At 46.8% G+C, this 13,492-nt stretch overlaps 1 protein-coding gene across 11 annotated transcripts in view; it reads right to left on the reverse strand.

Moving 5' to 3' along the window:
* LOC105497373 (WD repeat domain, phosphoinositide interacting 2) overlaps window positions 1-13,492 on the reverse strand; it is a 45,597-nt gene that overhangs the window by 18,179 nt on the left and 13,926 nt on the right. For 6 of the 11 annotated variants that reach the window (XM_071095393.1, XM_071095395.1, XM_071095388.1 and 3 more), the window contains 2 exons: window positions 3,133-3,225; window positions 1,215-1,384 (listed from right to left, as the gene is read on the reverse strand). In XM_071095393.1, the coding sequence (XP_070951494.1) occupies window positions 1,215-1,384; window positions 3,133-3,225 (263 nt within the window). Of the gene's footprint in view, window positions 1-1,214; window positions 1,385-1,471; window positions 1,593-3,132; window positions 3,226-13,492 lie in introns of those variants that run through there. The other 5 variants (XM_071095397.1, XM_071095396.1, XM_071095394.1 and 2 more) reach the window with 2 other exon arrangements.

The raw sequence follows: 13,492 nt of genomic DNA on the forward strand, positions 1-13,492 counted from the left end.
TACTGGCTGTCAACGTGTCCACTCTACAGCCAGCAGCCTCATCAGCTTTCCCCGCGGGGAATGTGGGCAGAATCAGATTGTGAGGGGTCCCCCGGGTGGCACTGTTACCCTGGGCGTGAGCACAAGCTGGGAGACGGCCTCGTGAAACACGCACACGTGCCACCCACCATGTCCTTCCTCTGTGCCAGTCTTATTAGTTTAGGGGGAGATAAAGTAATAAATCCTTCATTTTGAATTCAAAGTTAAATTAACAATTTACAAAAGGAAAAAAAAGTCTAAAACTTTTTTTTTCTTTTTGAGACAAAGTCTCGCTCTTGCTGCCCAAGCTGGAGTGCAATGACATGACCTCGGCTTATTCCAACTTCCAACTCCTGGGTTCAAGCAATTCTCCTGCCTTAGACTCCTGAGTAGCTGGGATTACAGGTGCCTGCCACCACACCTGGCTAATTTTTGTATTTTTAGTAGAGATGGGGTTTCATCATGTTGGCCAGGCTGGTCTCAAACTCCTGACCTCAGGCAATCTGCCCACCTCGGTCTCCCAAAGTGCTGGGATTACAGGTATGAGCCACTGTGCCTGGCCAAATTTTTTTTTTTTTTTTTTTTTGAGACAGAGTCTCGCTGTTTCGCCCCGGCTGGAGTGCAGTGGCCAGATCTCAGCTCACTGCAAGCTCTGCCTCCCGGGTTCACGCCATTCTCCTGCCTCAGCTTCCCGAGTAGCTGGGACCACAGGCGCCTGCCACCTCGCCCGGCTAGTTTTTTGTATTTTTTTAGTAGAGACGGGGTTTCACCGTGTTAGCCAGGATGGTCTTGATCTCCTGACCTCGTGATCCGCTCGTCTCGGCCTCCCAAAGTGCTGGGATTACAGGCTTGAGCCACCGCGCCCGGCCAATATTTTTTGTTTTTAAGTAACATTTATAAAAGCAAAACCAGGTAATAAGTGAAAGAAACTCTGACATCCACTCTCTGGGTGGGGCCGGGGACGCCTGTATGGGAACAGTGTGGCAGAGGCCTGGGCATCTGTTGTGAATGGAACAGGCTGAGCAAAGCTGGTGGGTGAGGAAACAGAGCTGGTCGCTGTAGGCAAGGATCTGTGGCCGGCAACGTGGGGCCAGGCAGCAAGGGAAAGATGGAGGGGCATGCCGGTTGGGTGGGCTTGTCCCAGAGTGCTGGAGGGAGCAACAGACAAGCCCACACCCAGGTGGGGCTGCGCTCACCTGCCTGTTGAGCTTCACAGCCAGAATCGTGTTGGAGTAGCTGTAGTTGCAGATCTCAGTTCCCTTCTTAAAGTGGCAAACCTTTAGCTTCCTTGGTGCTTTAAGGCTCACGATGGCCACTAGGCTGCTGGAGAACAATCTCTCTACGATGCACACATCTTCCGTGTCAGCTGAAATCACAAAGGTAAGTATATGCGTGAACATCTCCACATGGCTATGGCCATAGGTAGAGTCTGCGCTCAAAAACAAACACCTGCCTGGGTGACACGCAGGGCACAGCGCTGGGGGTGCCTGCAGAACATGTGGTCATGCGGTGGGGACAGCCCCGGGGGTCTGAGGGTCTTGACTGGCTGCAGCCTCAGGAGCGTTTCCACTGTAAGGATGGCCCCTCATGAGCATTCACACGAAAGACAAAGGTTCCTTTCAATCAGTTCTGTTGCTGGATTTGAAAGGTGTAACCTAAAAACACACGAGTTCAGGAACCAAACTACCAGGTAAAGTGAAAGAGTAAGGTCTAGGGGCTCCCTTCATTAAGACACAAACTACTAGGAAACTGCAGTTGCTTCCCCTGGGTTCCACAGACTCATGTGCTGAGCGCTGGCCTACGTGCTCGCATACCGCGGCTGGCCAAAGAACCACACGTCCCAAGTGGCCTGACACATATTTACTTATTAAAAAGATGTTGCTCTTACACTCATGTGTCACAAAACGCTGACATACATTCTAAGAAATGCCCTGTAGGGGCCGGGTGTGATGGCTCACGCCTGTAATCCCAGCACTTTGAGGGGCTGATGCGGGCGGATCAGAGGTCAGGAGAGGGAGACCATCTTGGCTAATATGGCGAAACGCCATCTCTACTAAAAATAAAAAAAATTAGCCGGGCATGTTGGCGGGTGCCTGTAGTCCCAGCTACTCGGGAGGCTGAGGCAGGAGAATGGTGTGAACCCGGGAGGCGGAGCTTGCAGTTAGCCAAGATCGCGCCACTGCACTCCAGCTTGGGCGACAGAGTGAGACTCCGTCTCGGGGGGGGGGAAGAAACAAACAAACACACACTAAGAAACACCCTGTAAGCAATTCTGCCGTGCAAACACAAATCTAGATGGTAGGCCTACTACGCCCCTAGGCTGTATGCTGTGGCCTGTGGCTCCTGGCTCCAGATTTGCACGGCATGTGACTAACTGGATACTGTGGCCAGCGGCAGCACAGTGACAAGTACTCGTGTGTCTAAATGAAACATGGGAAAACTGCAGCAAAAACATGGCCTGCTCCTCTCACAGGACCACCGTCGCACCCGCAGCCCCTCGCTGCCCCACACGCCATCGTGCAGCGTGACACCACTTCAAATGGAACAGGCCATAAACACAAGTGCATCATCCTAAGCTCTTCACAGCGTCCATTCAGTGTCTTCTCAGTTGCTTTTACCAGAAAGCTGCCATAAAACCTTCTTTCTGACAACAGCAAGTGACCTTCATTCAAAAGGAACACATGCAAGTGTCTGCCACAAATAGGGAGACGGTGGCGTGGTTGCAGGGCCAGGGAGGACAGGCTCTGTCCGCAGCTTCTCTGCTCAGGAGCATCTTAGACTAGGGGCCACCGTCTTCCAGGATCTATCAACGAAAGGCACAATCAGGAGGGATCACGCCAGTGCGTGGACACAGGAGTCTTTGTCAGCAGATGCACCTCTAGCACCTGGCACGCAGCACCACTCAGACACGAGGCCAACCCAACTCAGAGACAGTGCATAACACGGAATGTCAATTATTTGCAGTAAAAATAATTTCCCTAAAGATCAGACCCTGGTTCTCCGACCAGTCCTCTCTTTCCCTCAGGAAATCGACATGGATACCAGGTTATGGCAGCCCTGCTTGCTAGGCGGTGGGCGACAAAGAGGGTTGGGGCCAGATGCGGTGCTTCACACCTGTAATCCCCGCACTTTGGGAGGCCAAGGTAGGAGGACTGCTTGAGGCCAGGAATTCGACACCAGCCTGGGCAACACAGTGAGGTCCCATCTCTACAAAAAAATACAAAAATTAGTTGGGTGTGGTGGTGCATGCCTGTGGTAGCTGAGGTAGGAAGAGTGCCTGATCCCAGGAGGCTGAGGCTGCAATGAGCTGTGATCGTGCTCCTGCACGCCAGCCCAGGCAAAAGAGTGAGACCCTGTCTGTAATACCAGCCCTGCCCCCAAAAGGAGGGTGGGACTGAATGACGATCGTGGCTGGTGTCCTGAGGCTGCTACCCTCACTTCTCGAATCCAGCAGCCAGATGTGCAAATCCAGTGGCACAAGGCCCTTCCTCCGCCACTGTCCAGCCTCTCACTCTCCAGGCACCCTGTTCTCAGGTAGTACTTGGTAGTATTTGGGGCTGCACGCACTGGCCCAGTTGCATCCTGTACCTGTCGCCTCTAGCAGTCACCACGCTTACCACTGAGAATCTAGGCAATGGCTGAGCGACAAAGTTCCCAGCTGGACCGATGGTCTGAGGACAGGTGCCGTGTTTGGCCCATTCACGGCTGCACCCCCAGGTCTAATGTCACCTGTCATGGAAGAGGAGCTCCTTCCACACTGGCTGAACGGATGGAATGGACCTTATGACCAGATTTTGGATATTTCTCAAACTCCCCCAAATGGTGTTGTTTTAAAAACACCATTAAAAACAAAACCAAACAAACAAAAAAACTCAATCTCTGTGCCATTCAGTTTCAGTGGTGAAATGCTGTTACCCCCAGTACTACACCAAGAGGCAGAAGTGCTCTTGGTGAAGCTCAGCGGCATGCGTCCTAACACATGCGCTGGGCGTACGTGCAGCACCGCAACCTTGGCGAGTACTGGGTGCAACGGCGACCATGCAGGAACACGAATTTAACAATCACATTCCAGTCTCAGCTCTCTTCTAATTAGCTGTAAGGCCTGGTACCTATTTCCCGAATGGTGATAGAAGAGTTGGACTCTCGGCTTCAACTCCAGGGCTGGGACACATAGGAAAACCTGGTATACACAAAACTGGTTTTTTATTAAGTAAAATTTTATTTAAATCCACTGGCCTCCTAAATCCAGTCAGTGGTAAAAAGAACTGACTTCCAAATAGGGCTGCTCCTGCACACGCACAGGCTCTGCATCCGTGAACTCGCCTGCCTGGGAAGGTTTATTTGTGACCCCACACGAACACGCACAGTGGTTTACAGCCCTCTGTGGACACGTGCAGAGCGGGAAGTTTTTTCTGTTTTTTTTTTTTGTTTGTTTGTTTGTTTTTGAGACGGAGTCTCACTCTGTCGCCCAGGCTGGAGTGCAGTGGCGCAATCTCGACTCACTGCAACCTCCGCCTCCCGGGTTCATGCCATTCTCCTGCCTCAGCCTCCTGAGTAGCTGGGACTACAAACGTCCGAAACCACGCCTGGCTAATTTTTGTATTTTTAATAGAGACAGGGTTTCACCATGTTGGCCAGGCTGGTCTTCAACTCCTGACCTCAGCTGATCTGCCCACCTTGACCTTCCAAAGTGCGTCACTGCGCCCAGCCTCGGGAAAAGATTTGAGTCACATGACGCACATGTTCCTGGCTGAGATCACACAGGGCAACGTCCTGTCTTCTCGTGTTGATTCTGAAAACAACTGTCCTTTTCGTGGTCTATTTAGGGCTACCGAGTGTCTGCTTTTTGCACTTTTGCGTTTTTGTTGATTTCACTGTTGGCTCCGGCACAGTGCTGAGCGTCGTCCAGTGTCCCTAAGCACAAGCAGCCTGTGATGCGCCCCACAGAGAAAACATACATGTGGGCTGAGTTCTATATGAGCTGCGAGTTCAATGTTAGTGAACCAACAATCCGCATTCCGTCAGCATGTCCGGAGGCAGGGAAGCACACACAAAATGAGGTTGTCTTTTGATCAGCTGATGCAAACACTGCGACCAGAGGCTACCTAACAATCCTTCCCCTGGGAGCAACACTTCATGATTCGCTAATCCAGCAACCCAGAGATTTACAGACTAGAACTGCGAATAACAAGAATCAACTGTATTTTTAGTTTTTTTTCAAAGAATAGGTTCTTACTGCTTTGCTTGGTAAAACTTATTTACTTCACCCATTCAACACAAACAGCAGATCCTACCAGGAGAGACCATCCCAAGTATACAGTGGTAAACAGGGCGGTGCCTGCCATCACGGAGAGGGGGCCAAAGAGATGTGCGCCCAGGGCCCTGTGTGGCACCGAAACTGTCAAGGGTCAGCAAAGGAGACTGAGTAAGAGAAAAGCCAGGACCGTGCATAAGATGGAAGCCAACAGAAGAGGGTATCTGAAGAACAGCAAGCAGGCAACTGTGCCCAGCGTTGCAGAGGAGGGAAGAGGAAATGAATACGCGTCCCCTGAGTCTGGGAACGAGCAGCTTACACGGAGACCTTGACATATTTTGATGGAGATGGCTGAAAGGAAGAATGGCTGAAACATGAAAGAGAATGAGAAGTGGAAAAAAACTTAGGCAACTATCTACAGGAGTTATGCTACAAGCCGGGCACAGGGGCTCACGCCCGGAGTTCCAGCACTTTGGGAGGCCGAGGCAAGCAGATACCTGAGGTCAGGAGTTCAAGGCCAGCCTGGCCAACATGGTGAAACCCTGTCTCTACTAAAAATACAAAAAATGAGCTGGGCATCGTGGTGGGCACCTGTAATTCCAGCTCTTTGGGAGGCTGAGGCAGGAGCATCACTTGAACCTGAGAGACGGAGGTTGCAGTCAGCCAAGATGGCACCACCACACTCCAGCCTGGGCAGCAGAGTGAGACTCTACCAAAAAAACAAAAACAAAAACCAAAACCAAAAAAAGAAGTTATGCTCTGGAGAAGCAGAAACGTGGGAGGGGCTGGGGGATATGCATGGGCAAGGGAAGTTTCTGTCTTCAAATACAGGAGCTACTAGATACACTGAGATGGATTTATGGTTGAGACTGCATGCCTGGAGGAACAAACCACTTAGGAGGCTGGTCAGGTGAAGAAGGAAAGAGAAGGGAGCCCCAGGCTGACAGCACCAACCTCTCTTGAAGCAGCAACAGGTGTTAATTGTGATGGGATGGAGGTGGGAGATTTCAGAGTGAGGACAGTATGAGACGATCATCTCAAAGAGCAAGCAACACAGTTATAAGAAAAATGCAGGACCACCAGCAGGCACTGGCAGGTCTCCATTAGAGGTGGTGATAAATTCCAATTCAACTAGACAGAGAAAGATTGTACCAACCCAACAGATGCAGAAAAAGCATGAGAAAATGCAATGCTCATTTATGGTAGAAATTTAAGGAACCTAGAATGAGGAAGAACCTTCTTTCGCTGATGAACAACAGTTAAGAAAATCTACAGCTGACACTGTACTTAATGGTGACGACATCTAAACTCTTCCCATTACGACCAGAAACAAGGCAAGGATACTCCCTCTCCCTACTTTGTGCTGGCGAGTCTTACACACTGCAGTGAAGCAAGAAAAAGAAAGAAAGGCACAAACATTAGAAAACAAGACGCCAAACAGTCTCTACTGCCACCTTAAGGAATCTATAGGCAACTATCTAATACATGAATTTAGCAAAGTCATAGGATACAATATTAAAATATAAAAAATCAATTATATGTTTAGGCCAGCAGCAAACTGGAAAGGTAAATGAATTAATTTTCTTTTACGATACTGTCAAAATCCAAAGTGTTAGAAATAAATTTTACTGAAGATGTAAGACCTCCATATCAAAAAAAAAAAAATCACAGAATATTACCAAAACAAAATTAAAAAGAGGTAAATAAATGAAGAGATTACCATGTTCATGGACTGGGTATTCAATATTATTAACGTATCAACTCTCAAATTGATCTCTAGGTCCAATCCCATCCCAATCATAATCCCAACAGGCTTTTTTGCAGACGAAGTGGATTTTAAATTTTATATGGAAAGAAAAAGAAACTAGAAAATGCAAAGCTATCCTGAAAAAGAACAAAGTTGAAGACTGACACACAGACCATTAGAAGAGAATACACAGCCCAGAAACAGACTCTCAGGTATAGGACTGTAAAGCACCAAAGCAATCCCAGGGGGGAAGGAAAATCTTCTCAACAAATGATGATGGAATAGGAATCCATTAGGAAAAAAATAACCTTGATTTACACCTCACAACATACATGACAATTAATGAGATGGATTACTGGCTTAAATATAAAAACTTCAGCTTTTATGCATAGTGTTAACTATATAAAGCTTTCACAGAACACACAGGAAAACACCTTCCTGACTCTAGGGTAGGCAAAAGTTTCTTGGACACGGCCTAGAAAGCAAAAACCATAAACGGAAAAAAACAAAACAAAACAAAAACCCATAAATAAATAGGACTGCATCAAAATTTAAACCATTTGCTCAAAGAAAGAAAACAGGCAAGCCACAGACAAGGAGAAAATAGTCACAAAACATATCTGACAAAGGACTACTATCCAGAATATGTAAAGAGCTCTAACAACTCTATAATAAAAACATAAACAACCAAACCTAAAAAGCAACAAAAGACGAACAGACATGTCGCAGAAGAAGATATACAGATGGCCAACAAGCACATGAAAATGTTCAGCATCATTAGTTACCTGAGAAATTCAAATTAAAACCACGAAGATATCATTACACATACATCAGAAGGGCTAAAAAGAAAAAAACTAATAACATCAAAAGTTGGTGAGGAGGCTGGGTGCTGTGGCTCACGCCTGTAATCCCAGCACTTTAGGAGGTCAAGATGGCCAGATCGCTTGAGGTCAGGAGTTCCAGGCCTGCCTGGCCAACACGGTGAAACCCTGTCTCTACTAAAAATACAAAAATTAGCCAGGTGTGGTGGTGAGCATTGTAATCCCAGCTACCTGGGAGGCTGAGGGAGGAGAAACACTTGAACCCCGGAGGTGGAGGTGGTTGCAGTGAGCAGAGATTGTGCACTGCACTCCAGCCTGGGCGACAGAGAGAGACTCTATCTCAAAAAAAAAAAAAAAAAGTTAGTGAGGACGTAGAGCAATCAGAACTCTCATACAGCACTGACGGAACCACAAATGGTATAGTCACTTAGGAGAAGGTTATGGGGATTTCTTACAAAACTAAACACATACCTACCCAACAATTCCACTACAATATTTATCTAAGATAAGTGAAAATATGTGTCCACTAAAAGACTTGTATGAGAATGTTCACAGTAGCTTTGTTCATAATAGCTAAACTACAAAGAGCCCAGATATCTGTCATGAAGAGAATACATCAACGACTGTCATATATTCACACACTGGGCAAATGAGACAAGATGTGGATAAATCTAAAAAAAATGCAGAGCGAAAGAAACATCATCAAAAGAGTAGATGCTCCGTTCATATCAAGTTCTAGAAAAGACAAAACTAATCTATAGTAGAAAAAACCAGAACACTCGTTGCCTCTTGGGGAATGTTGGCAGAAGGGAGCTGAGACTGGAAGGAAGTATGAGAGAACTTTCTGGAGTGATGGTAAACCTTGATAGGGTTTCAGTTCACAGAGATCCAGGCATTTGCTAAAGCTCACATAGTGTTCACTCAAGATACATGCATTCCACTGCAAGTACATTTTACCTTACAAGAAAAAAACAAACATTGAACTCTACTCAGTATTGAGGAGAAATGTACTGATGCCCATCATCTACCTGGAAACGCCCACACAAAAAATATAGCCAGGTGTGGTGGCTTGTCTGTAATCTCAGCACTCCAGGAGGCTGAGGTGGGAGGATCATTTGAGCCCAGGAGTTTGAGATCAGCCTGGACAACACAGCCAGATCTTGTCCCTATAAAAAAAATCGAAAATTTAGCTGAGCATGGCGGTGCACTCCTGTAGTCTCAGCAACTCTGGAGGCAGAGGCAGGCGAATCGCTTGAGCCCCGGAGGTCAAGGCTGTAGCAAGCTATGATTGCACCACCGCACTCCCAGGCTGGCAGCCTGGGTGACAGAGCTAGAAGCTGTCTCAAAAAAAGAAATAAAAGTAAAAAAAAAAAAATGGATGGGGGTATGAGGGTGGGGGTGTGTGTGTGTGTGTGTGTGTGTGTGTGTGTGTGTGTGTTAGGACAAGTATAGTAAAATGTTAAGGGAAGGGCCAGGCACGATGGCTCACGCCTGTAATCCCAGCACTTTGGGAGGCCGAGATGGGCAGATCACAAGGTCAGGAGATCGAGACCATCCTGGCTAACACGGTGAAACCCCGTCTCTACTAAAAATACAAAAAAGTAGCCGGGTGTGATAGTGGGCGCCTGTAGTCCCAGCTACTTGGGAGGCTGAGGCAGGAGAATGGCGTGAACCCAAGAGGCAGAGCTTGCAGTGAGCTGAGGTTGCGCCACTGCACTCCAGCCTGGGTGACAGAGTGAGACTCGTCTCAAAAAAAAAAAAAAAAGTTAAGGGAAGAATCTAAGTGGTGGATACACAGGTGTTAGCTGTAAAATACTTTCAACTTTTCAGTTTGAAAATTTCCTTTAACAAAATGGTAGAAAGAAAAATGATGTCTTCAGTTGCTTACGTGCAGGTGCTAAGAAGGTAATACCACCAACCATCATTTGGAAATGGTTTTCCTAAAATGTTAATGGGAAAAAGCAGAGCTTTCAGAATGTTTTAAACAGGGATGGGAGGATGAAGGCAGAAAAGCTCTTTTTTAACTGCAAATATTCACAAAAGAGAACAGTAAAATGAACCTCCATATACTCACCACCTAATCCAACAAATATTAACTTTCCACCATTTTGCTTCAACGATTTTTTCTTTATTGAAGTTTGGAAGAGAAGCTCCTTCCGACACTCACCCTAAATGCTTCAGAGTAAGCTCCTCTACATAAGAAAGGTCACAGGCAAGCATCCTTCCCGGCCCCTGAATGCAAGGGAGGGATTCCTTACATCCAATACACTCCAAGTACTGAAGGTAAAACACGACCCCAAAGTATTAGAGGACCACCTTGGGAAACGTTTTATGTACATGCCGGGAGTAGGAAAAACCCTTTCTAGCAAGCATTTAGAAGCCTTACAAAAAAAGACCAATGCATTTAAGTATATAGAAATTCAAGACTTCAGAATGGTGAAAAGAATCATAAACAAGGTCAAAAGGCAAATGACAGTCCAGAAGAAAAATATTTGCAACCCCTAACAAATGGCTAATTTGCTTTAAGTCATTAGGAGATAAATAACTCAACAGAAAAACAGGCAAAGGGCAGAAACAGGTAGTTAAGAAAACAACAGCAGCAGCACATGACTGCATGGAAAAAAAAAAAAAAGAACTCAGTTTGAGTTGATTTAAGAATTATGAATAAAGCCTGGCACGGTGGTTCAGGCCTATAATCTCAGCACTTTGGGAGGCTGAGGCAGGTGGATCACTTGAGGTCAGGAGTTTGACACCAGCCTGGCCAACATGGTGAAATCCCATCTCTACTAAAAAAAAAAATACAAAAATTGGATGAGCGTGGTGGCATATGCCTGTGGCCCCAGTTACTAAGGAGGCTGAGGCAGGAGAACTGCTTGAACTCGGGAAGTGGAGGTTGCACGCAGTGAGCCGCCACCTCCTCCTGTGTGGACATGGGCAGCAGCAGAGGCAGGCCAGAAACTAAGTGTCAGGGCCAACCGCAAAGACCAGGTCTCCATGGATAAGTGGATGGGCTTCAGGAGTCTCTAACACCGCTAAAACCATATGATAAACACTGAGTGTTCTGGGGGAAATAGATCTATAACTCTCATCACATTTACACGAGTCAGTAACCAAAAGCAGGAGAGGTGGCTCTGCAAAGGGCAGAGATGAACCACCAATCATTCTGGAGTGAACATATTTTTGTCATTACTTAAGACTAATAGGCCAGGGCCAGGAGCAGTGGCTCCTGCCTGTAATCCCAGCACTTTGGGAAGCTGAGGCGGGTGGATTACCTGAGGTCAGGAGTTCGAAACCAGCCTGGCCAACATGGTGAAACCCCATCTCTACTAAAAATACAAAATGTAGCCAGGCGTGGTGGTGCATGCCTCTAATCCCAGCTACTCGGGAGGCTGAGGCAGGAGAACTGCTTGAACCCAGGAGGCAGCGAGCTGAGATCTTGCCATTGCACTCCAGCCTGGGCGATACAATGAGACTATGTCTCAAAAAAAAAAAGAAAAAAAAAAAACAACTAATAGGCCAGGCACATTGGCTCATACCTGTAAGCCCAGCACTTTAGGAGGCTGAGGCAGGAAGATGGCCTGAGCCCACAAGTTCAAGACCAGCCTCGGCAACACAGTGAGACCCCAACTCTTAAAAAAAAAAAAAAAAAAAATTAGCTGGGCGTGGTGTACCTATAGGCCCAGCTATGTGGGAAGGGGGAAGATCACTTGAGCCCGGGAGGTTGAGGCTACAGTGAGCCATGTTGACACCACTGCACTCCAGCATGAGTGACAGAGCGAGACCCTGTGTTTTAAAAACGCAGTAGTAGTAGTGGTGGTGGTGGTAACAGCCATAACACAAAAGGATGCACTTCGCAGTGACACTGAGTTCTACAGACCAATCTGACTAGATCTTTTCAGGAATACACCTTTCAGAAAGCAACCTACTTTTATATATTGCTAGTAGTTTAGGTCTGCTGCCATTTTTCTACCATATTATTTTAAGATGCTCTAATATTTTTCTATTACACTTCACATACAGATGAACTTTCTTATTTTTTATTATTTTTGAGACAGAGTCTTTTCTGTTGCCCAGGCTGGAGTGCAGTGGCACAATCTTGGCTCACTGCAACCTTTGACTCCCAGGTCCAAGTGATTCTCCTGCCTCAGCCTCCCGAGTAGCTGGGATTACAAGAGCGCGCCACCATGTCTGGCTAAATTTTTGCATTTTTAGTAGAGGCAGGGTTACACCATGTTGGCCAGGCTGTTCTCGAACTCCTTACCTCAGGTGATCCATCCGCCTCAGCCTCCCAAAGCGTTGGGATTACAGGTGTGAGCCACCGCACCCGGCCCAGATGAGCTTTTAAACACATAAATATACATGGAACCCGCATACCCAGAACAATCACTTTCCACTAAACTGAAGTACAAACCTGGCTCAGCCCTCCCATGAAATAACGGTGGACAGTGGATCAGGCTGCTAGGTGAAAGACACCATAAAAATCAAATGAAAGCAAAGAAACCAGACTGCACAGATGTACTGACTCAAGATGACACGTCCCAGGAAACCGGTGCCAAGAGGCATTCAGGCTGACACTAAGAAAGGCTGAATATGGCAGGGTGTGGTAGCTCACGCCTATAATCCCAGCACTTTGGGAGGCCGAGGCAGGCGGGCCATGAGGTCAGGAGATCGAGACCATCCTGGCTAACATGGTGAAACCCCGTCTCTACTAAAAATACACACACACAAAAATTAGCTGGGTGTGATGGCGCTACTGTAGTCCCAGCTACTCGGGAGGCTGAGGCAGGAGAATGGCGTGAACCCGGGAGGCGGAGCTTGCAGTGAGCCGAGACTGTGCCACTGCACTCCAGCCTGGGTGACAGAGCGAGACTCCAACTCAAAAAAAAAAAAAAAAAAAAAAAAAGACAAAGGTTGAACGCAAACTTCAGTGATCTCCAGGGTCAAAGGCCTTGCTTTTAGCACTCATTCTAGGTGGCCTTAGCCACCGTTTCTGCCAAACTTCCCTCCTAGAGATTGCCTGACTAAAAGTTAAGAAATTAATCACTTGATTTAAAAAAGAATGTTGCTTTTTGCTTCTGCTGGCGTGGTTTATAGCTGACAACGATGAACCTCCTGGAGTGGGAAGGGAAGAACGAGGCCATGAGATAATTGCTTGAATCCACTTCCACGTGTGCCTGTGGCTCCGCCAGGATGCAAGGTAGCATTCCATCACCACAGATTTACGCCAAGAGACGCTCGTGGTTTCTCCTCTGTAGGATCCATTACTATAAATCTCACTGAAATTAATATTCCAACCAATGCACCGCCTGTCAAATAGGACTAACATCAGAAAGCACCATTTCTCAAACCTTAAGACGTAGATGATGGCCCGTAAAGTAAATGATTAGTTTCTTGGCAAAGCAGGAAGGTTTGATAAAAGGTGTTATATGTCAACGGCTTCGCTTCCATAATCAACGCAGGCTCTAATGACTTTTGCTGAGCTAAGGAGCAATCTGCTTGTGCTGGGTTTCAGAACTGAATGTTTATGAGATCTGTTTTCCTAGCTCAGAAACCAGCTTAGCAAATGCAAAGAAAACACACAGTGCAGCTTTTGAAAAAAGTCAACTTCTAAACTTTTGTGATCTTTTACAAATAATAAACCGATATCCTTCA

The sequence above is a fragment of the Macaca nemestrina genome, chromosome 4, assembly GCF_043159975.1.
Source record: "Macaca nemestrina isolate mMacNem1 chromosome 4, mMacNem.hap1, whole genome shotgun sequence".
NCBI classification, from domain to species: Eukaryota; Metazoa; Chordata; class Mammalia; order Primates; family Cercopithecidae; genus Macaca; species Macaca nemestrina.